Here is a 23,571-nt window from a genome sequence, read left to right as displayed (position 1 = left end):
CAAGTAGGCTCAGCTGGCAACACACCATATACAAGGAAATAGTGAGCTACTGGAAAGATTTAGCTAAGCACAAGCTGTGGCAATACTTGTAGAGATCCCAGGAATAATTAAGTCAAACACAAACAATAGAATATATGATGGTCATTTTTTCTGTATTGCAAAGAGGTGCAGGGTTTCAACATGTTTCTTTTAAAAGACATCATATACCAGCTCTTCAGACTGCCAAGTACTAAGAAAGAGAGAGAAATGGAGTAGTGATAATCGTCATGTAGTCTGAATTTTAAATACTGCCTTCCTAAGTATGACTAAACTGCAGTTGTTCAGTGCCACATATCACAGTGTCAACAGACACACTACAGCTAAGTTAACATAGATCTGCTGCTTGCCAGGGAAGCAGGCCTTTGTCGAAAGAGAGAGGAAAGAGAACTTACTGCAGAACCTCTGCTGTTGTGTTGCAACTGCCTTTCCTTTTACCTTTCATGATGAAGTATTTAACAGGTTTGTGCAGGTTTTGTTGAGGGAACATGGGGAACAGCCTTTGGAAGCCCCACAACTCTCTCAGAAATTACTCTGCAGTTCTGATCCTCGTATTTTAACATGGAAGAAGTAATTTATTCTTCTTGGCTTTATCAGACCTTTACATTAGCAGTTTATACCAGGCTGTTCCTTCGCAAGACTGTGCTTCAACAGTGCTAAACTGAACACTGGTAGGGGCAGACATTCAGTATACTACTTCTCTGAAAAGGATGTTGATAAAGATCTATTACACTCATAAAGATGATGCATCTTTGGTATATCTTCCTTTTCAAAGAATTTTTTTCCATATTGGCATGGGTAGTTTGCTGAAGAGATGATGGTCTAGCAGGCTCCTGATGCAATTCAAGCCAAACCATGTTCTGGTCCAGGTGACTGAGCAGAATACAATTAATCCTCTCTCTTTTGTGTTTGCCTCCCAGTGGTACAGAAAATATCTAGCTGCAGTATTAGTGTTCCTGCTACAGCATTGCTAGCAAGCTAAAGAAGTCCAGCACAGTAATTCTCAGTTGTGAATGTAACCCTGGACACGGCATTGGTCCTTATCACACTGATGAGAACCCTAGAGAGGACCTAGGTAAATCACAGGGGAGGCTCAGGCCAGAGACCATTCCCCAAAAGCAGAATGAACCAGGCCACTCTGTTTCAGAGTAAAGGAATTGATGCTAAAAACACAAAGCCATGTCTTCTCATTTGCCTTTAGGGTCAAAGAAGAGACTTTTATTTTTAAGTATAGACATAGCCCTTCTGAAAATGCAAACCATTACCTGGAAAGCAGTCATAATGGTAATACTCCTGAGGTTCTGAAAAGTCAAGCTTCCAGAAAGAAAAATGCAGCAGTATTCCAATGTAAAAATTAAGACCTGATGTAACTACTTAGGAATTTATAAGACCAGCACCATCAGGGTATTTGAGAAGTCCCCAAGCTTTAAGAACCAAGCAGAAAGAGCAAAGCTGGCTTGATGCTGCATTGTGGCCAGGGGACAGATCCTGTGGTGTCTCGGGCAGCAAAACTTCTCAGACATTTTGCAGAGCTGGACATCCCTAATGTCTGTCTCTCTTCAACCCTCATATTGATTCTCTGTTATAATACAATAATATATATATTACTTACAATAATATTATCTGCTATAATCTGGTAATATAGTTGAACTCTTGTTCAGGTGTTCCCTCAAAGACAGCTTGATAATGTTCTCTCTCTTGATTTTCTTATTGCCTTAAGGACTTAATATCTTTGAGGTTTAATAACTACTTCCCTGAAAAACTTGGCTGAAATTGGCAAATAGATTAAGTGATACAGTTTTATTATTATTATTAAAAGATTGACATGGAGTCAGCATTATGCTATACTAGTTCCTTAATAAGCCTGGTTAAAGAAAAAAAAAATCACTATTGACAGATGATGAGATAATTTCTATTCTGCATATTGACAAAAAGCCAAATTTAAAATGAGCATTTTAACATCAGAGAATTATTTAGGTTGGGCAATACCTTTACGATCATTGAGTCCAACCATTAATCAAGCACTGCCAAGTCCATCACTAAACTGTGTTTCTAAGTGCCACATCTACATGTCTTTTAAATATCTCCAGTGATGGTGAAGAGTAGTCTCCGTAAGTTCTGCCTAGAGAGACAGAATGACTTTAATGTGAGAACTATAAGCAGATAAATACAGAAATATGTACCTTCTGCAGTCATAGTCCATAGCAATCCACTCTACCTGATTTTTACTTGAGGTACATAACGTACACATAGTAAAACATAAAGTAGGTTAAAACCAACTGAAAATTACTTCTTCCAAGGAGTGTGACTGATGAACGGTCAATACAAAGCAGTATAAATTTCAAACAAGGGAAAAATATATCTGACTTAAAAGTTTACAAAGAATACATTGTACTTTTACACTGAAAACAGTAATGAAATTCATACTACAATCTATACAAAGATGGTAGAATCAGAATCTATACAAGGATCATTTCCTGTACTCAGGACTGGTGAGGCTGCATCTCCTGTTCAGTTTTGGGCCTCTCACAAGAAGGACATGGAAGTGCTGAAGTGTGTCCAGAGAAGGATAAGGATGGTGGTGAAGGATCTGGAGCACAAAAAGGATGCTCAGGGAAGACCCTATCACTCTCTACAACTACCTGAAAGAAGGATGTAGCCAGGTGAGTGTTGAGCTCTTCTCTTAAGCAACAAGCAACAGAATGAGAGGAAATGGATTCAAGTTGTACCAGAGGAGGTTTAGATTGGACATTAGTAAAATTTCTCCTTGACAAGGAAAGCATTGTCAAGCACTGGAACAGACTGCCCAAGAAAGTGTTTGGGTCACCATGCCAGAAGGTATTTAAAAGATCTGTAGATGTGGCACCTGGAGACATGGTTTACTGGTGGGCTTTGCAGTGCTGGGTTAACAGTTGGACCAAATGATTTTAATAGTCTTTTCCAACCTACACAATTTGTTGATTCCTACACTGGGGTGAACCAACTTACTTCAAACAAATGTTATTAAGTAGAAGCTGCTGGGTTTGACAGTCTTTTAAGGAAACTAAGAGACAGTGAAGACAGATGAAGTTGCTCAAGTAGTTCTCTTGGATCTTACTAGAGAAACCAGGTAATTGATGTTATATGGGCTCTCCTGAACAGATAACCAGTGCTGATTTTTCATATGCCTTCCTCAAAGAATATAAAAATGAGTAAGAAAACTTAAAGACCATTCATTAAGCATGTAGCACTGGTGCAAGGAAATTCCTTGTAGATATCTAGCCTGATGACTGAAATCCTTCCTTATCTTGTGAAGCAAGAGTGGTACTATGTTAACAGTACAATAAACATTGCCCAGCCACTCTTTCATTTTCTCTTGATTGGATGTCTGAGAGATGTTGAGAAGGCCTGACACAGCTCAACAAAAATCAAATGAAAACACAACATGGATAAGCCTGTTGCTATGTCTGCTAGTACGTGTTCAGAAGAGCCAACACCATTACCAAGAATTCCTTCCAGGAAGCAATAAAGGCAGCAGTGGGTGTTTTATGAAGACTTGTTAATTTAGTCTTTGGCCCTAAAAACTGGAAACTGACAAAACAATATTTTATTTTAAAAGGAAGTAATTCTCCCAGGCTTCCCAGTTCCCAACTATACCACATCTTTGTCACAGTCCTGCATATGGTAAAGGACACGACCATGGTTTATTAAATATGGAACGGATTCTCTCCTATGGCAGTAGCACGAGTTGTGGATTTCACTTAGGTCCATTTTAACCTTCTGTTTCCATGGCCGTGCACAGAATGGTATTTTTGCATAATTTATAAGAAAATGCCTTGAAAAATTAGAGTAGGCACAACCTTGCAAATAACAGTTGGCCCTTAGAAAACACTGAGGATTTGGGTGGCATAGGTGGTTCTTTGTGAACTGATACAGAAAAACACAACTTTGCTGTGGAGACCGTCTAGCCATGATAAACACGGCTGATAAAAAATTAACACAAGTGGGTACAGTTGATAAGTATAAGGACTTTTTCTTTGGCTTATTAGTTTTCTGTCAGATCCAAGTTCTGCATTGAGACATGTTCCAGCCACACCAGGTGAGGTCCAGTGAAGAGTTAGCTGTGAAAAAACACCCTAGAGAAAGGTGGGGGTAGCAGGTTTCCTTCTTTTAGCATTAACCTACAGCTAGATTGAAGTAAGTGTAACACAAAACTGCATAAGGACTGGCTTGCAGAAAAGGAGCTTCTTGAGGTTAGTTTATTGGCTCTTTCATTTATTGCTTTTTTTAGGCAGCTGTACTGGGATGTAGGAGACTGCCTGGCGTGAAAGTTCAGAGATGGAATAATAAGATTCAATAGCATGATTATGCATTTTATATGTGAGGCACCTTTGATTGTGGAAAAAGTTAAAGCGTGTCCTCCATAAAGTTTGAGGCTTCTCATAACACTAGGACAAGTAGGTAGATGAAGAGATGTGACATTCCTAATTGTTTCTTTTATCTTCCATGTTATAGAGACACAGTTCTATTTTAAAGACTTACCAAAAAAACAGGTCTTTCATCTGGAGCATAAAATTCATGTGTTCCCTGACCTCGTGTGTCACATGGTAATGAAACAACGTAAATCAGAAATGTTAAAAGTTGAAGTTTGTTAATATTACTGCTGAAGCTCCAGTCTCTTTCCTAGTTAAACTGACAGGTCCATAGTCCAAATATATATATTTACAGATTACTACAACATAAGGACAAAAAAATTAATGGACATCAATGAGAAACAAATGTAAATGCAAGTTTCAGATGACTATTTGGAAATTGCAAAAAAAAACCCACCAAAAAATCCCATGCCACCACAAAAATTACTTGCATTTTAAATGGGGCAATAGACTTTCTTTGTATCGTACTCCCATCTTACTCCTAAGGAAATAGTTCCATGATTTACACTCTGTGGGGAAAATGTAGTAGAAAGCATACATTTTACAGTCTCTAATCTATGTTTCCTTCTCACTTTTTTTAGCTGTCTGGGATGAATCAGTAGCCAAGATTCAGAAATCTATCTTCCCTGGTTGAGGAAGACATCATATGCGGATATTTTGAGGTCAATAAACAAAAGAAGATGGACTCCTACTGGCTTCTGCATTTTTTCCCACTGCTGCCAGCCACTTCAGAACAACTGGCTGAATTAGATTCTCCATCAGATGATAAAAAGGAAGCCAGTCTTAAATGTAGGAGGTGCAATCCTGACTCCATTGTATTCATTGGCTAAATATGAATTTGCTTCAACAGAGCCAGGATCTCCCCACAAAAGATTTAGCTATAGTAAGCAGTGGAATGTCTAAATGGCAGAGTAAAAAAACAGGTTATGGAGACTTTGGATCCCCACTGTGCACCCCCAAGCCAAGGACCATGGTAACACATCACATGAGACTATTGTCTTGGCTGGGTCTGTAACTGTCAGATTTTCAACCCAAAAGACTCACATTATTACCAGCTTCTGCAGGTAATCCTTCTAACAGAGGAATCAAACATTACAGAGATGAAGTGCTTCTCTCATTTTACAGACAGTCTCTTGAGGACAACTATCACTACCACTTCTGGTGATTCCAGAGCTACATCAATTATATTTTCCTTTAACCTATTACTGGCACAATGTTCTATACTATTAGCAGTATCCTGACCATTCTGATGCATGCTCTTGTAAAGGTACCTCTTCAAGTTAGAGAGACTGAGCTAGGTGAACTGATGGGGAAAAAAAAATAAAGATTAAATTCTTCATCAGAATGAACACAAGCCACCAGAAATAAGAAAAAGCACATAAACAACAGAATCTGTGCAGAGCAATGCAGTGATCAAGGAAATTCAATCAGCACTGCTTCTAGCATCAAATTTAGGGCCATATTTCCCACAGTACTTCTAAAGGGTATTTTTAAACCAGCTCTCCATGTGTGCTAATTGGGATAAACATAAATTCAGTAAGTAATGCCATTTTCCTTGGTTTTGTTTTCTTAACTGCTTGAATTCTAAAAAAAAAGCATCTACTTTCTTCTCCATCATCAGCTAAAATGCTGTGTGTAAAATTCAACATTGCTACCGTCTCTTAAGGCTACCTGTAAGTAAGTACAACAGTCAAAACTCAGTATCTGTTGACACAGTGAAAGACTGTTAAAATTATTTGGCATAGCTGCATATACAAAAAAAAATTAAATTACTAATTTTTTTTCTTGTCATATTTCCTCTTTTACCTGAATGTTATCTTCCTATCTTATTTATCCTAATTTTTATCTTTACTATAAGACAAATTTTACTACAGCATTATTTACATTGCTTCTCTTATATTCCTTAAAAGGTTGAATGACTCCACCATTCTGTAATTCTATGGAATGACTTTGTACAATTATGTATGAAATATATACAAGATTACACATAACCTAAGAGACAGAAATCTCAGAACTATATTTAGCATACTCACTTGAATAAAGGAGTTCCACAAACAACACATTTGTATATTCCTTGAGCTTTATGGTGTGTGTATTCCCCCTCAAAGGCACTGGGAAAACAACAACACTACATTTTAAAATTAAAGAAAGGAATTTGGGCTTTTTTTAATTATTAAAGTAGCTGAGTCTTTAGAAAGATGTTATAGAAGAACCCCACAATTTCTAAGTTGGCAGTTGTTTTTTATTAAAGGTAGCAAATAAAGCAGGCACAGGAAAAGGAGAATGTCCTCATTAGCGTGCCTCGGATGTTATGCATCATGCAAAAGGAAGCAAATTTTCCCACAGTACAAAGGCTGAAGCAACAACAAAAACAAAAAGGGGTAAAACAGGAGTCTTCCCCTATCTACCAAGTGAAATGTCAAGTTTTTGTAAACATGGATTGTTTGGCACGTAGCCGAAGCTGCCGCACCTCGCTGTGTCCATGTCTGGGCTGTGTGTAGGGCTCAGTGGCTGCACTGGAGCAAGGTGTGAGGCCGCCCGGGTGCTGCACAGCCGTGGCGCTGGGTCAGGCCAACACCGGCTGCCCAGGCGGCAGAGACATTGTAGCTGAAAATTAAATAATTGGTCCAGGATTTCAAGCTGTGTGCGCCTTATATTTTCAGTTGAAAAGCAATATTCCAGCTTTAAGGGAATATTTTTCTAAGTTAACAATCTAAAAGGCTAGGAGGTCATTCACCTAATACGAATCAGCTGCGCTAGCCCAACAAAAAGCCTATGTGCTCAGCAGCTTGTTTTTATTATCCTTTCACCCTTTTTATGAGGTCCAATTTTTTTTTATAAACAGGATTTTTAAGAATGACCTAATCTCCGATTGTTTGTGTGCATTAAATCACGTTGTTGGTCCGGTACACAAGAGCATGGAGGGCTGGGGGGAAGGCAAGATGGGCCTCCCAGCAAAGGCCACCGTCCCTGTGGCCCGCCAGGGCTGCAGCAGGACGGAGACAGCCGGGGCGGAGAGGGGGACTGTCCCCACCAGCCTCTCTGGCACATTCCGCCTCCAAATTCACCACTGTCAGGAAGAGGTTTGCCTATTAACCAGGACCGCACGTGCAGCAGGGAGCTCTTTCAGCTCATGAATGAAAACAAGCAGTTACATCATTAGTACATTTAGAGCAGAGGTAAAGCCACAGCCTTATGCCAAGATCAGTGGTATAAATTAGACAACAAAAAATGGCTGGGCCTTGGCAAATTACCTTCGGCTGGAATCAGCTGAGAGAGAGAGAGACTTTATTCACTAAGAACAATCTTGGAAGCCAGTCTTTTTTTTTTCCCCTCCAGGACTTGAGGCTGGGTTCCAGCGACTAAAGCCATGTGAGGGCAGTTATTGAAAATTTTTGACATTCCAACCACAAATGAGCCAATAAATACCTTCTCCACATGTGCTTCAAAAAGAAATTGGAGTGGGGTGGAAAAGAACTAAATTATGCTACCTTCTTTCTGCAGCCAAAACGTCTATACTTACAATGGCCACCTTCAAAACTCCAGCCTCCTGGCACGGGGCCATTTCCCTCGTGGTTCTGCTTACTGCGATGTCTTCCAAAAAAAGTGTACCTAAACCACTATTACTTCCACACGTTTTGTAGTAAACTAAAAACAGACTCTAAATATGAGCCTGGTGACTTTATAAGACATGCAGTGTTCATTAAAAGAAAAAGTCACACAAGACCCTTGGCCCTGGCCCCCCTGTTGCAGATGCTTGTCTTTGCAGTAGTGTTAATTTGTAGGGGTTAGTAAACAAGTGCAGAAATCCTGGAAGAAAAAAAAACTACTAACAAAACTTGGTAGAGGAAGGTGAGGAAACAGCAGTAAGAGGAGGGGTGGAAAAGAAAGATGCCTGTGTTTTTAGATCCAACTTTGGTAAATCCTGCCTTACCTTTCAGTCCCCTTCTCCTGAGTGACATGGTACTGCAGGGGTGTCAGCCGCTTCCTCAGCTCCTCCTGGGAAAAGACCACCTTACAGTCCTTTTTATCCCTACATGACCCTGCAAAAGAGAGGATATGGGAGAAGGAGCCTTTTTAGCTTAAATCCTGAATAATTGCTTTGGCAGACAGCCACAGTATAGCTTCTGCATTCACTTGTCAATGACCAGACTGGTCCCTAATGCACAAAGAATGGCTCAGCTGAACTGCAGCTGATTATTTCTTCAAATATAAGTATAGAAAATAATTTTTATAGAGAGCCAGGTGATTCCACTGGAGCAGTGACAATGTGCTACAGCCAAAGCCCTTTGGTGTGTTATACACTAAATTGTTGTGCACACAATCATTCACAAAAAAAGTACCATTTTTCAAACATTAAAAAAAATCTGCAAAAAATCCCAGCTACAGCTGAAACATTCTTTACAAGACATCTATATTGGAGACTTACGGTAATGGGCATATGATGTTTAGCCACAACATGTGGCAATTTCAGTACCCTTTAAAGTAGCTGAAAAACAATTCTAACCTTCAGAATTACAGTAAGGTTGATTTAACTTCCAGTTGCATCCTCATCCTTTATAACAGTAGCCTTTTTATTTTTTCACTCTTGAAGCAGTAGGAGTCCTAAAGAGTAACTTCTTCATGCACAAAGCTGTACAAGGTTCAACAATAAATTTGTAAAATTTGTTGCAAAGGAGGGTTGCTGTTGAAATTACCCTCCTCTGAAAATCTAATTGTAGCACTTTGCTTAATTCACACAGAAAATCCAAGGAGTACATAAGGATTACTGAATAAAAAAATCAACACTTGTATAGTGCAAAAATTCACATTGGGAAAGCAAAAAAGAACAATAAGGCTACTTTTGGGAATGAAAATTCCCAAAGTAGTAACATAAATTGCAAAATATTCAGGTAACTTTGATAATCATTGGCAAAAATTGGCTGAGAAAATACAGGAGGGAAAAAGCACTCTAATTATGACAGCAATTAAAATATGGTACAATAAGAAATAAACATTTGTGACAAAAACATTTTTTGCTAGTAATGTATATACACTCATAAAAAGACCAATTGTGTTCCCAAAGTCGAGGCAACAGAGCTACCCATCTGTATGTCATTTAGTACAGGAGAGGCAATGGCAGGTTTAAATTACATGGTATTGGATTGCAATTTCCTAACATTGGATGCTTTTCTGCTTTTTTACCTTGAGTCATTACTAAGAAGCGTTCATAAAAAGTAGCTTAGAGCACAGATGCTTGCAAATCATTTAAGAAAAGATGTTTCTTTCTTCCTCCCCCTCTTCTTTTCTCAATTTTTTAATGTGTGGGGGTGGGTGAATAGGGGAGAGAGAAAAAGAATAATGCTGTTGGTCACTACCGACTAACCCTAGGAAGTATTTTCAGGAAGAAAAAAGTAAAATTGAAAACATCTGATTGAAGTAAATAGTGCAAACATAAAAAGCTTTACTAGTGAAAGAAAAGTATTGAAAAGCGACTTTATTTCATAGATTAGAAATTACTTTTGATCTAAACATTCTTAAAAACAGATTGTTTTCCACTCTGACCCATCTCATTAGCTGTGCTGCACAGCCTTCGTTTTAATGGCAAGCTTTGAAAGAGCGCTGCTGTATGCCTTTGTTAGCTTCAATCTTATTTGGGAGAGGGATAAAGATTTCATTCCAGGTCTCTTTGTTTGTATTTCAAGAACCACTAAAGCAGTATTCACACAAATTTTGCAGGAATGTGCCCTGTGCCATAGCTTACAAATTATTTAGTTTTGGTGCACTTAAAGGTCACCTTCCAAATTAGCAAAATTTTCCTACATCCTGGCTTTTCAACCTTAAATGTAAATATTGTTTCCTAACTGTAAGTGAGGTTTGTTCTTTATAACATTTGGTTGCTTATTTAAAGATGTCAAACTTTGGAGGTTTTTATTCTCCAAATGTGCAGGACTCTAGGACTAATAAGTCTTTCAAAGTATAGCTAACAGGGAAAGGAAACATATGCATTATATAAATAGCTATTGTTATCTTGCATTATGCAGCTCAGAAAGAAACTATTTGAGAGGCAGTCTTTATAATTTCAGTTTTAAAAAGTAGTCTAGAGAGCAACAAAGAATCTTACAAACCAACATCTCTTCACTTTTTAAAATATCTACCCATAATTAAAAAAAAAATAAAAATTCAATTTGCTACTTAACTGCTGCAAAAAAAGGGCAAACTGAGAATAACTTCACTTTGAAAACAGAGAAAATACTGAGTATTTTAAAAAATGGTCAGTATGCCCCCTTTACTTTCCTTAAATAATTTTTCACCTTTTTACAAATTTAATGTTCTCCAATCTATGGGTTGACTATATGCACAAGAAAATTTCTAGATGCCACATGATCCATAGAAATGATCAGAAGTAGGAAGCATGTCAAAAATATCTTTGCATGCCTTGTTTTAATAATTAACCTTATGTTTTATAATACAAACAATTATTTATGTCTGCTGGGGAATTTTGCCAAACTACACTGGGGTAAAATGCAACTGACCCCAGTAAAGGTTTTTTCAAGTTTGTAATTTGAGTATTGATCAACAAGAAGTTGCACTACAAATTATAAAGGAAATCTCTTGGTCCAGCCCTCAGCATTCAAGAATGGCCCTATTCAATTAATTGTACTTATTATTTAACTGCTGGCAACAAAAAAAAATAGCTCAGTAAATGGATCATGCTATTTCCCTATTGCCATAGAGGCAAGGAGGCAAAGCAAGACTCATCCCTGACTGCAGAGGATATAAGAGTATGTCATCTGAAACAGAGATAGCCTACAAGCTTCCATAAAAATGCAATGAATCCTAGAAACTACTGTATAAGATTCTAGGAATACATTCCTTCAGTTAGGAAAAAATTATATGCAAGAGTGCACAATTTTCAGCAAATGTGTCTGCTTCTGATTTTGCAACTGTTCCTGTCTGACATGAGATGACTGTCACATTGAAGCCAACTGTTTGTATCTTGGGAGGGGACAACATAAAGCTACACAGAGAAATAAATGCCCAATATGAGAAAAACTGCCACTAGTAATGGAGCTGTTACCGAGCTCGTTATTAAACCAGAGAATAAATGGGCAGGCTGACCACCTTCCTCAGTCTGGTTCTCCACAGATGGGATGAGGTTTGGAAAGGTTCCATACTGGCAGCAAAATGCTTCAGCAGCTCAGCTGTAAAGGCAGGCTCATAGTTCACTACCAAATCATAGTTTGAGGCAAATGAGAGAAAAGGTCATCAGTTCTACAAACAGCATTATATCAGTGTGGTTACTGATTAAAGGTGAGGCTAAATTAAATGCAGTATAAGAGAGCCTGGGTTCACAGGGTCTGTATTAGCACTCTTGTTCTTTGGAGGCGGTGTTCTCAGCAATGACTTTTAGAAAAGCCCAGGACAGCTATGTTCTGAACTCCAGTCAGATGCAGCTGTTAAGAGGTGAATGCTGGCCTGCAAAGGCAGACAAAATCCCTTTTACATTCCACTGCAGGATCGAAGGCCAGATTAAATCTCTCTAATCAGCACCCCATGGTGCCTTCTTTGGGGTTGGCACTCCTAAGAAGAGCAATGTGCAGGCAGCTGTCACCAACAGGCACTTTCAGCCCTCTGGCAACACCTACAGCAGTGCTCAAGGCACATCCTCCTGGAGCAGGATGGTAGGCTTTGTGAGGAAATGACCAGCCTCACAAATCTTAATGCATTAAAAAAAAAAAAAGAAAAAGGAAGAAAAAGCTGAGGGGGGTGAAACATTTAGGAATGGTTTGTTTTTTTTTTCTGAAAAGCAAGGCAGTGCATGCTGCCATTTACTACTATTCACCTGCAAACTATGGGCATTTCAGAGTTCAGCTCTGAAGTCTGCTGTACAAATTAAGTGAACAGAAAGTATTTTCTGGGTGTTGACCTGATAATGAAGACATTAAGCATCTCACCTCACATATAAGTTCCAACTGACCTTTTCAAACCTGTGGTTCATAACATTCCTTCCCTATAACCAATCACAAGAAAACCAGCAACAAGATATTTTCAGACAGACGGACACAAGTTAGCAGACCATTACTCCTCACCACTCAGCCCCTCACCTGTTCCAACACACCAGAGGGTGGTGATTAGTGTCTGACATGCCCTGAAATATGTGGCATTTTGCCTGATAGCTTTCCTATATCAAACAGTCGTTTGAACCATTCTAACAATTTTCTCTTATGTTTTGTTGCTTCCTATCACTGAAATTAACTCACCATTTCAACTGCATGGAGGACACAACATTCATTTTCCCTCTTCTACCTATGCTTATATTCCACTGCATTAATGGACATTACAGTCATGCACTGAGCACATACCACTTAGACTTCCTGAACTAAATAAAGCAAGATCAAATGTTCCAGCAGAGCACAGACATATAATAAATCTGGCTTCTACTTTTCAGTACTACTTCTTTTAATATAACCAAGCAGTTTTTTAGGGGCCTTCCAGTAGATTTTATTTTTCATATCTCACCCCAGTCCCAATCCTGCAAAGTGGCCTGTGTTGGCAGGCTATTGAGAATATGCATAGTTACTTAAGAGTCTATGAATATAAATAGGACTATGGAATCTGGCTCTAAGTATACATCTCTCTGCTTCCAAAGTCTGTCCCTTCATGAGTGGGTCAGACCTTGGTAGATCGATGGCAAATTACCTCAAACTGCTATTAAGACGAATTCCATGAAATTAAAAAATGTTTGCATACATTTCTTTAAATAAATATCCTTACAAATGCTATTGCTAATATTTAGTATTATTAAAAGTGGAATCTCTGATTTCTTAATATTTCAGATTTACACAGTTTATGCCTCTTGTTGCCAGTTTTGCCTCACTGTCTGATTAAGAAAAGGCAAACTTACATATTTTACTCTCTCACATATTTTAATTTCTGTTTAATTTGTTCTCTGTGGCCTCTAGTCATCAGCCTTAGGAGAATGCTGCAGTGTTTTCTCACTGCAAACAAGCCAGGAACTGCTATCTAGTTTATAAAAGAACAACTCTTGAGAATGGTTACATTGCAAATAGTTCTATTGACTTTTACTTGGAAAATAAATTACATGATAATTTGACATGATAGTTCTTTTTATAATCCCCTCACGAGCCATTTCAAATTACCTTAACCTGCTGGTGACTAGGATAGATGTTGCAAAAGAAACTGAAACTTCAGTTTCTGAACTCCGTCTGAAATGTTGGGAGGTCAGGTTTAAGTAAAATTCAAACCTCATCATTAAAAAAATCCTGTAAATGTTTTACACATTGAAAAACAGATCCGTGGCTCCTTTGCTTTCTTGCTGTAGGTAGCTAACTCCCACCTGCTGTTGAAATACCATTTGCAGTTTCATGCAAGCATTAGAAGTAATGGAGCGAAGACCATTTCCACTATATCGTGCGCTGAAAATCCAAAAGCCAGGTACCAGGACAGCAGTTTGAATTTTGAGTCAAATTCTAAGGTTCTATCTTAAAGAACACCACCCAAAAACTAACTGTCTTTAAAAAAAATTATTTACTTCATAACCAGGAGGGTCAGATGGCCACCAGCAAAGGGGAAGCCCCTTCTCTGCAAACTTGCAAACTTCCCATATAATCCAGTAACAGAGCTGTCACGTTTATTTTATCTCCCTGTTCATCAGCACAGCTCTTTGTTTAATACAAACACATGTATTTTGAATCACCACTAGAAATTTTCTATATAAGAGAGCAAATTTCTCAAGCACTAAATCAATCAATCAATCAATCTCCCCAAGCTGCCAGCTAATGCATCTATATGCACTTGTTTTCTCTCTACAGAAAGTGGTACTGGAACCCCAGAAGGCCTGTATAGGCAGCATCTGTTGTTTCCACAGGTCTGCAAACCTGCTTGCAGCAATCTACTTGGCCATGCAAGCCAAAGAAACATTCCCTGGAAAAGCAATCTGTCTCTCCTCCCTGTGACTGTAAAAAACATTTAACAAAAGACTGAAGTGTTTTGCCTACCGGGAAAGGGGGAAAGAAAATCAGCTCCTTTTGTCCTCTCCAGCCATGTCTACTTTACTTCCATGTCTGACATCAATGAAATAAATGTCACTACTAGACACAAACTTGGTCTCACAACCTTTCCAAATTATAACAACTGAGAGGAGTCCACCACCACCCTACTCTAGCTGGTGGAGATGAAGGCAGCTTCCTCTGAAGCTTTTTGATCTGTCATCTTCACTAGTATTGCTGCAACAGCATGTGGCTGCTCAGCAGAGGTTGGTGAATAGAAGAATCTTCAATTAAGTGGAGCAAAGGCTCATTATGTTATAAACTGCCACATTTATTATCGTTTCTGCTGAGATGGCCAAAGACAGAGTGCACAGGGCAGCTGACCTATTTGCCTTTCTCTTGGATGCAAACCAGGCAAGACAAGATCAAGATCTATTGGTACAGCAATGGACAGGGGAATATTTATAACGATAGATTTCTCTTCCTCTCCCCCCTAAAGAGACTTTTGTTTTTCTGATATTATCCTAGCACCTTTCACAGGCACTACATTTGTTTAAATTAAAAACAAGAAAGACAGACACACTGAGCACTCCTTATCTGGTCAGTAGATTTCTGACAGAATCAATAAAAGGGTGCCCAACATATGGAAAGGCATTTTATTAACAGTAGGATTAAGATTAATTAAGTAAGAGTGCTTTATGCTACCTTTTGCATTTAAAATATTTCAGTAAGTCATCAAAATAAGTTTATTCACACAGCTTTAATAAAGGTTTAACCCTGCAGCAGAAACAATTAAAAAGTCAGCATTTTCCAGCAGTGGTGTGTAGCTTATTTTGGCATTCAGGCTGTTGCTAAATCCTCCTGCTGCTTCCTCCACAATAGTGATGTGTGGCCTGTGAAATGAGCACTGGATTTCAAGACTCAAGGTGCCGCAATCTGTACTTGGCATGAGGGTGGAGGAAAGGAGGGGGCTGGGGGAAAGTCTTGCCTCTCCTGCAATTCTCTATAACAGCCCAGATCTAACCCCCTGCAAAACTTGATCTGTCTCCAGTCTTGCAGAGTAAGGAACATTTTTGCAAAAGCACCACCTGCTCTGTGGCCTTCCATCCCGTTTCTCCCAGCACTGAGGGACATACCTAGCATGAAGACAGGAATTGCTGGGACACTCTGCTCCAGTTTATGCTCTGCTATGACCACCACAGAAAACACGGTAGACCCCTCCGCTCTCAATCTGCTTCAGGACTAAAGGTAGAGGAACAGTCAACAAGTTTTGTAACTGCCAACTTCATTCCCTAATGGGCCTTCTGGAATTCCTTATTTTTCATTAGAATTCAGCCATGCCTTATGGGTCAAGAAGATGGGGTCAAGCCCTGTAAAAGGACCTTAAGAGGATTCAGTCAAGCCTTTCCATGCTCTGCTCTCCACAGGACTCCCTGACCCGGGCCAGAGCATTGATGAGGGAGTTCTGACCCACAGTGCACAAAGCTGCCAGCACCTCCCATCCCACAAGAACCTCTTCTCCAGACACAGCAGAGGGCACCTTTGTACCCTAGCCATGCATCCCTTCCGAACACAGCTTCTCTTGAAAGAAATCACAAACTGAGATATATATTTAGCTTGTAATTAAGAACAATTTCCCCTGCTTAGCCTTCTCAGGGACACAACTTGTCTCTACTCATTTACCCTCAGATCATGATCTGTGCTGTAGCAACTTATGGTTAGCCTAGCAGTTTAAGTTATGGTAATGTTCGATCCTCTAGTGACTGACTCCCAGTCCACACTCTAGACCCATTCAAGGTTCCATCAGATTCCAAGCTCATACATTCCCCAAGTGATTGTCTCCTCCATTGTTTCCCAACACACTCTTACTGACTTTAGGGCTCACACTGAATTCTTGCACATTTTCTTGCTTGTCCTCCCTCAGCTTAGCAATATAGAAAATCTCCTTAATTTCTGTGTGCTCTCCTTTACATCACAATCTTCTCTGAAACCTTAATCATATACTCCTCAGAGAAAAGACAAAGCCAGGAGTTGCTTTTAATTGGAGGGGGAAAAAAATGAAGGCAGGCCTTAAAGGACTTCTTAGCCCTCCTGTTAGACACTCCAATAACTAAAAAAAGTAACTTTTCATGAGAAGCTTTAAAACCCAGAAACAGCCTGCTGAAAATTCATCTTTTCCATATCCAACTAAGCAGAAAACACACTAAGTCTTAGCTGCAGAAGGCTCAGGAATGGAACAGAGGAAATTACAGAATTAAAACATTTCTGCAAGAAGGGTAGAAATGGTTTGTGGTGGATCCTTTATGGGAGCAGGAAGGGAATAAGAACAACCTTAAAAGATCCATCAGAGAACACATTCAGGGACTGTCTTTCTGCATGATCTGGGAAAACAAGAAATGTCTCATGATTCCAGTGCTTCTCAGTGCAAGAATCACTGAGGACCCTCCACCCAGGTGGGACAGCATCTGTCTCCAGAGCAGATATGGGAGAGCACAAAACTCCACCTAAACAAAGATTTAAAAAGAGCGTAAAACCAGAATATAAATGCTAGGGAACGTAACAGAAGGCTTCTAGTCTTCTTTACAATCTCAAGTTTGGCAAGTATCAGGCACTATTAAGAGTATTACACCTGAAGAAATATTTATTAATAAATTTGCATTAGAATGCATTAAGGCATTCTAGCCAAAAGAAATAATTGTAAATATGGTACATCAAATTTACTCCCCTTAAGACAGCTTTATCTAATTTTTTAAAATTCATTTTAAAGCCATTCCAAAAATATGATAATTTTATGCTCTATTATGATAATACAGTGTTCTACTATCATATGACTAAAAGGAAAACATATACACAGACATTGATATAATAATGACACATGAATGGTTTCAAATGCTATTGACTATTGTGATCACATAGTGGGTATTTTCCACTCTTTTCAAGAGTCTTTCTCATAACTGCTGGGAGGCAGTAAACTAAGTATTTGTAAGACTGTTTTAAATTTTAAAATATATTTTTGATCCAAATTTATATTTGCTTTTTTTTTTTTAATTTAGCTGGATACTAATGAGTTTTAATTTTTGCTCCCCAGCCAGTTCTGAGGAAAAAGTACATTCATCTGAGACCTTGTATGGTATACTTAAACCCAGAGCAAATTTTTATGTTCAAGATATAAACCCCAGAAAATATGAATTTATAATGAAAACATTGGCAGGCATTGAGCCATATCTGTATGGATGGTTTATGCTATGCAGAATCACTCTTACTTTTATTTTCTTTTGGACCATGTGAACAGACATCTGTAGTAGTACATCTCTGGTGATACACATTGCGGAAAACTATAAGGAAGTTATAACATACATTATAGAAATTCTGTCTCTGAACATAGAATATGAAACATTCAGTCACACTCAAGTCACACAGAGTTCGACTGCAACTTCCATATTTTGAATCCATAAGGCTAAGGTCTTAACTAGACTTTTGGTCATTAAAGCCATATCTGGCAAACATTATGCACACAGATATTTCACTGAGAGTTCAGAGGAACAAATGCATAAAAATAATTCATATATGCAAATGTTTTCAAGATCTGTTCCTAAACGTAATTCTTTATGTTAACACATTACTGCTAAAAATTCAATTTTGATACCTAGTAATTTTCTGTTCACTATTAATTTCAATTTTATGAAAAGACATTCTATTAAAACTTAGAATTAAAGAGTTAATAAAAGAGTGAGAAACCATACTATAGTTATTTACTTAATAAAGACTTACACCATATGCCCAACACCATCTTCATACAGATGCATTGTAGTTTAATCTAATGCTAGAAAAGTATGGTTTCCTACTAGTAGTTATTTTAGTAATTAAACACTACACAACAATTTAATATTAGCTAGGACTTCATTATATGGAAAAAAAAAAAAACCAACCCCAAGTCTACCCCTATAATTTCTTCATCATTACTTTTACTTAATTTTACAAGCACCATAATTTTCTTTGATATACAGGAGAGGAAAAGCCAAATTATCACATGCAAAAAATGTGATGTAAGCAGCACAACATTCAAAGTGTTAAAGAAATAAAGGGTCTTTTTAAGAAATGAGAACCCATAATAATTAAAAGACACAGCAAAGCAATATAAGCTATCTTTTTACGTTATAGCTTGGTGGTCTGCTTCAGAAAACATATGTACATGGAATCATGACTTGTATCAGTTGCTTCTTAGTATGCATAAAGCAGATGAAGTAGTTTTTATACTAAATGTTTGGTGGGGATTCTCGTGATTTTGAAGTGGTTTAAGAAACTTAATTTCTGTGAATTAAATCCTGGCAGGTGCTGAGTGCATCCTACATTTCCAAAGAAATTCAGAACATTCATCTCTAATAAAGTGGGCTCCAGGAGAAACACCTGTGTCACACAACAGACACAATGGAGCTGAGGTCATCATTGACAATGAAGAAACCTTGAACCAATGTGATGGTACCTTGCATATGGGCAGAGATTTTGGTTCTTTCCCCAGTATTCTTGCTTTTCTTCAAATACCTGTAAACGTTCCTAAGGTCTCAGGGTGTATTTTCTGTATGAACGACTCCTAGACGGGAAGCTTTTCACAGAGCCCTGGATGTGCAGAACAGCAAATGCCTAGTGCCATCTGCTGGGAGCGCTTGCTCCTGTTCAGACTTGCCATCTTGTCTACAAAAAATGTTATGGGCAAACAGTGCACTAGGTGTGCACACATTGAAACGTTTAGTCCTAACTTCAGACAAAAAAATATTTAAAAATACCGTTTTGAAGAACAGATCCGCACTCCAGGTGCTAATATACAAACAGAAAAAGAACAAGTAAAAAAACTTCACCAGCACAAGTGAAACTCACGAGTGCTTAGAAAATAGTAGATCAAAGAAGAGATGGGTCATCTCTATTCTCAGATACCTCCCAATAGTATTTAATTAATTTAAATAATTAGGAGGAAGGGGGAAGAGAAAAAATACCCCTTGTTTATGATCTACAACTGTATATTAAATATAAATAATATATTACATTGTGTTACTTTATTCTTTACAGGAAGAAGTACCATTCCAAGCATAGAAATTGAAACAATACTTTCATTCAAATCTTTGTCCTGCAGATATTTAACTGCATAGTGTTTAAAACATTGTTTGAAAGCCCAGTTTAGTGCTGTGACAGCACTTTGCTTCCTTACTCTGAGCACGGGCCCCAGAAGGTTAAAAAGTCTCTTTCCATATTGACTTTGCCACTCAATTAGAAGGTGGCCAAATCCCACACTGTCCCAGACTAGGTGGACATATGGCATGGTGGCATGGTTACAGGATTGCAATTCACACAGAACTGGATGGTGGGAAAAGCACTAGCTCTAAGTGTTACGTTATAAAAATCTCATGAGAACTTGGGGGGTTTTCTGTATATTCAGAGGCCAAAGTCACAGGGCATTTTGGCATTTAAGCAGATGTTGGCTCTACATTTCCTTCCTATGTTTTATTTGATACATGCTACGCCATTTACTTGCAATCCCATACACCACACACAAAAAACCAAACCAAAGGCAAAGCAAGTCTATGTTACTTTTTAAGCATCTGGGGAATTTAGATTACTCTTAAAATATGTGAGATATGTGATTGTATATTATTCCACTGATAGCAGATGAATTTGGGCTTATTATATATACATATCTATATATATCTCTGTGAAGTTGTCAGTCAGTGGAACTCAATCTATTAATGGTCCCACAGTTAGAGATCTAAGGGATGGGAATAAAGAGTAGTGTTAACTTTTTATTCCAAAATGTGACTACTGGATTATGGCTGAAAGCCAACTTGATAAAAAGAGCTAATGCAGTGTTTTGGAAACAGGTACAGAACAGCAAAACCTTCCATGGGCTGTGTGTGTTTCTAGCTGCTCAGCTTGCAGATCTCCTTTAGAGAGTGGGGACACAAAGACTGAGTGCCCCCATGTTAAGGTAGACACCAGTAATATGAGCACATATCGAAAGATGCATAATGAGGGCTAAGGAAATTTGCTTACCCGATATTTTTAGGATTTTAAATCTGGCTCAGCAGCAAATATAACAGGAAACCGAGGTCAAGCTGACACAATGTGGGTTATTCTCTCTCTTCCTCAATATGTGTTTGCAGTTCCTATCAAGGTTAATAGGAGTTTTGTGCACATGTGGGGGAAATGGAACGTAAATGCTGCAAAAATTGGACTCAGATTTAGTTCAAATAAAGTCTAATAAGCTTTAGAAAAATCCATCAGCTTGAAAACTGATGTCCTATCACCAAAAAAAATCTTTAAAACATCACCTCCATATGCTTGCTAAGTCCAGGTCTGGGAGAAACTGCTTGTAACATTGTGCACTCTTATGAACCAGTTGTGAGTGTAGCACTAACATCCAAGCTGTCCCATTTTTGAGGCTTCAAACAGAGATCAGCCAGGACTGTATCTTTTTTATTTGGGTGTCAAGAAAATTTCTAGCAATGTTCAAAATTAACTCAGTACAGCTTATATTTTCTCCCACATAACCCTGTACACTGACATTTTACGCTGACATTACAGACTGTTGCAATTTAAGTGAAATACAAAATACTTAGGTTAAAGGTTTTCATGATATAATCAATTCATGGAGATGTGGTCTTATGGCACCCTTCCCAGACCTAATGAACAAACCTAGACCTTACATGAAAAGTACAGCTGCATGTGGGCATTGAATTGCATGTTTTCACTTAGTTATGTAGAGAAGTGTCACATAACTAAGGAATATGGTGTTGGAGGAATGAAAGAATTAAGTTTTAAATTCTACACACTTTTTTTACATGATTTTCAGTATAACACACTTGATTTATAAAAACTGTGAAAAGAAACACATGGACCATAACTATAATATAATGCTAAATATTTTGGAAAATATTTTTAAGTCCTATGATTTAATAGCAATCAATATGTGAAATTCTTCTAGATATTCTCTTTTAAAATTAGGAATGGAATTTAATAAAATATTTTCAGTTTAATTACAAAGTTTTAGCCAAGAATGTGGAAAATAATATAAAATTTAAGAGGAAGAATTTTGGACAAGTCAGCATTTCCAAGCTTCTTAAATTCTCAGATATGAAATTGCTCACTTAACTCAAGTGACTTTTACCAAAAAAAACCAAAAAAAAAAAAAAAAGAAAAAGAAAAAGTGTAAATAAACTTCTGCTTCAAAGGAGAATTATTTAAACAGAACAACCCATAGCACATTGTTTCCTGCAGCAGAGACACCCATTCCTACAAGGGCCTTTATTATGCATGACACAACAAGCAGCACCCATTCAACCTGAGGGAAGCCCACAGGCTCGCAGGGCCACTGGCTGGCTCTTTGTCACCAAATGCAGCAGGTTGAATGCAGACATCACTGTGATATCCTCACCAACAAAACCAGAGGCAAAGAACAGGGGCAAGAGCTGAGTAGGGAAGAAAAAAAAAAGAAAAAAAAATAAAGATGAGAACAAATTAAAACATCAAAAATGTTAAGATACATTCACAGAAAAAAACAATACTTAAAATTTTGTAAGACTACCACATGGGAGCACAACTCTAAATGCACTTTTCTTAGTGCGTTTAACCCATTTTTTCTACCCCACCCCCCAACATTTTGATACATATTATACAGTATTCAGTGAAACCATTTTAAAATGCTACAAAGTGAGAGGAACTGGATATTTTTATAGGGGGCATTCACAATAGCTGCTTTAGATACCCAACTGAGAGCAACTTGGGGTAGCAACCTAATCACAGGTGCAGGGGTACGAAGGAAAAAAACCTTAGAACCTCAGCTAGATAGTAGGAATCCTACTTGGAACACCCAGGAATGCTGGGCAGATCAAACATGCAGCCTTTTCCTATTTATTTTATTTAAACCAAGATCACACTCCGCAACATTTCTGAATGGTGAATGCTGGAAACCAGTCATTGCTAAAAATTGTTCTTTTGATGACTTGTTTTAGGAATGTGACTTTTCATTGTAATAAACTTGCCAGTTATTTTAAAACCGTGGCTTTTCAAAGGCAGGAAATAATTCATGTTGTAAACTGTCCATGAGATATATTTAAACAATCTTCCAACCAGTTCAAATATAGCAAACAGAGAGATGGCAGTCATGAGATTTTATTTCAGAAGGGTTTAATGCACAAATACTAATTGTTCCATGCACCCCACAACGGGAAAGAGGAAATGCAGCTGCCTTATAGCCCAGCCATGCACAGCCACAGCTCACTTCAGAAGAATATGCGATGTGGGACTGGAGCCAATCCCCAATCAAAATCGACACTGAAATGCCCTGGGACTCTCGTGGAAGTAGGATCTGGCCCCAAGTAGCTGTAGAGCAGCAGGGCAGGTCTCTCAGCCTCCTCTCAATCTCACCCTTTTGTCTGCGGCAGCCCCCGAGCCGCGGGGGCCAGAGCCCTGCCATGGCCCCCAGCAGAGGCTGTGCCAGCGGGGAACAAACTGACCGCGGTCCCGTCCTCAGAATCAGAACGGGATTCTGAGAGGAGCGACGCTTACAGAGCGCCCCAAACAGCCGCAGACGCCCCATCCCTGACAGCACTCACTGTCAGGCTGGAGGGGACCCTGAGCAACCAAGTGTAGTTGAAGTTGTCCCTGCCCTTTGATGGGGGTCGGATTAGGTGGTCTTTAAAGGTCTCTTCCGAGCTAAACCATTCTGTGATAATTCCATGACTATAACAAGGACCCAGCCCTCAGCCGTATCAATTACCAAACCGGTCTGGAGTGCATCTGAAAGAAACGTGCTCGCATCCACACGCCTCAATTCGGTCGTACCCAAATCAAATTGGTAGCTGCGAGACCCCCGACACTTCAGTGCTTCCCGACGGCGGCGGGTAGGGGGCCGGGTGGGCACTGCGGGGCAGGCAGCCCGTGAGCGCCGTCACACACTCACAAACACGTCCCCGTCATAGCGGCGGCGGAGCCGCGCGAAAACCAGCGCGAACCCCTGCGGAGCAGACCGCCAGGAGACCGGACGGCTGCGCGCAGCCCCGCCGCAACTCCGGCACTGCCCCGCAGTCCCGCACCTCCTACACTGCCCCTCAGCCCCCGGCACTGCCCCGCAGCCCCGGCAC

General features: G+C 39.0%; 1 protein-coding gene across 11 annotated transcripts in view; it reads right to left on the bottom strand.

Annotated features, from left to right (window-relative positions):
* MSRB3 (methionine sulfoxide reductase B3) overlaps nt 1–23,571 on the bottom strand; it is a 79,451-nt gene that overhangs the window by 37,760 nt on the left and 18,120 nt on the right. For 5 of the 11 annotated variants that reach the window (XM_033514833.1, XM_015628705.2, XM_033514837.1 and 2 more), the window contains exons 2-5: nt 21,771–21,897; nt 17,704–17,775; nt 8,383–8,491; nt 6,482–6,559 (exon numbers count right to left, since the gene is read on the bottom strand). In XM_033514833.1, coding sequence (XP_033370724.1) covers nt 6,482–6,559; nt 8,383–8,491; nt 17,704–17,775; nt 21,771–21,846 — 335 coding nt within the window. In that variant the 5' untranslated portion in view covers nt 21,847–21,897. Of the gene's footprint in view, nt 1–6,481; nt 6,560–8,382; nt 8,492–17,703; nt 17,776–21,770; nt 21,898–23,207; nt 23,351–23,571 lie in introns of all 11 variants that reach the window. The other 6 variants (XM_033514835.1, XM_019006665.2, XM_033514834.1 and 3 more) reach the window with 4 other exon arrangements.

The sequence above is a fragment of the Parus major genome, chromosome 1A (assembly GCF_001522545.3).
Source record: "Parus major isolate Abel chromosome 1A, Parus_major1.1, whole genome shotgun sequence".
Taxonomy (NCBI): Eukaryota; Metazoa; Chordata; class Aves; order Passeriformes; family Paridae; genus Parus; species Parus major.
This window is presented reverse-complemented; position numbering and strand designations above follow the sequence as displayed.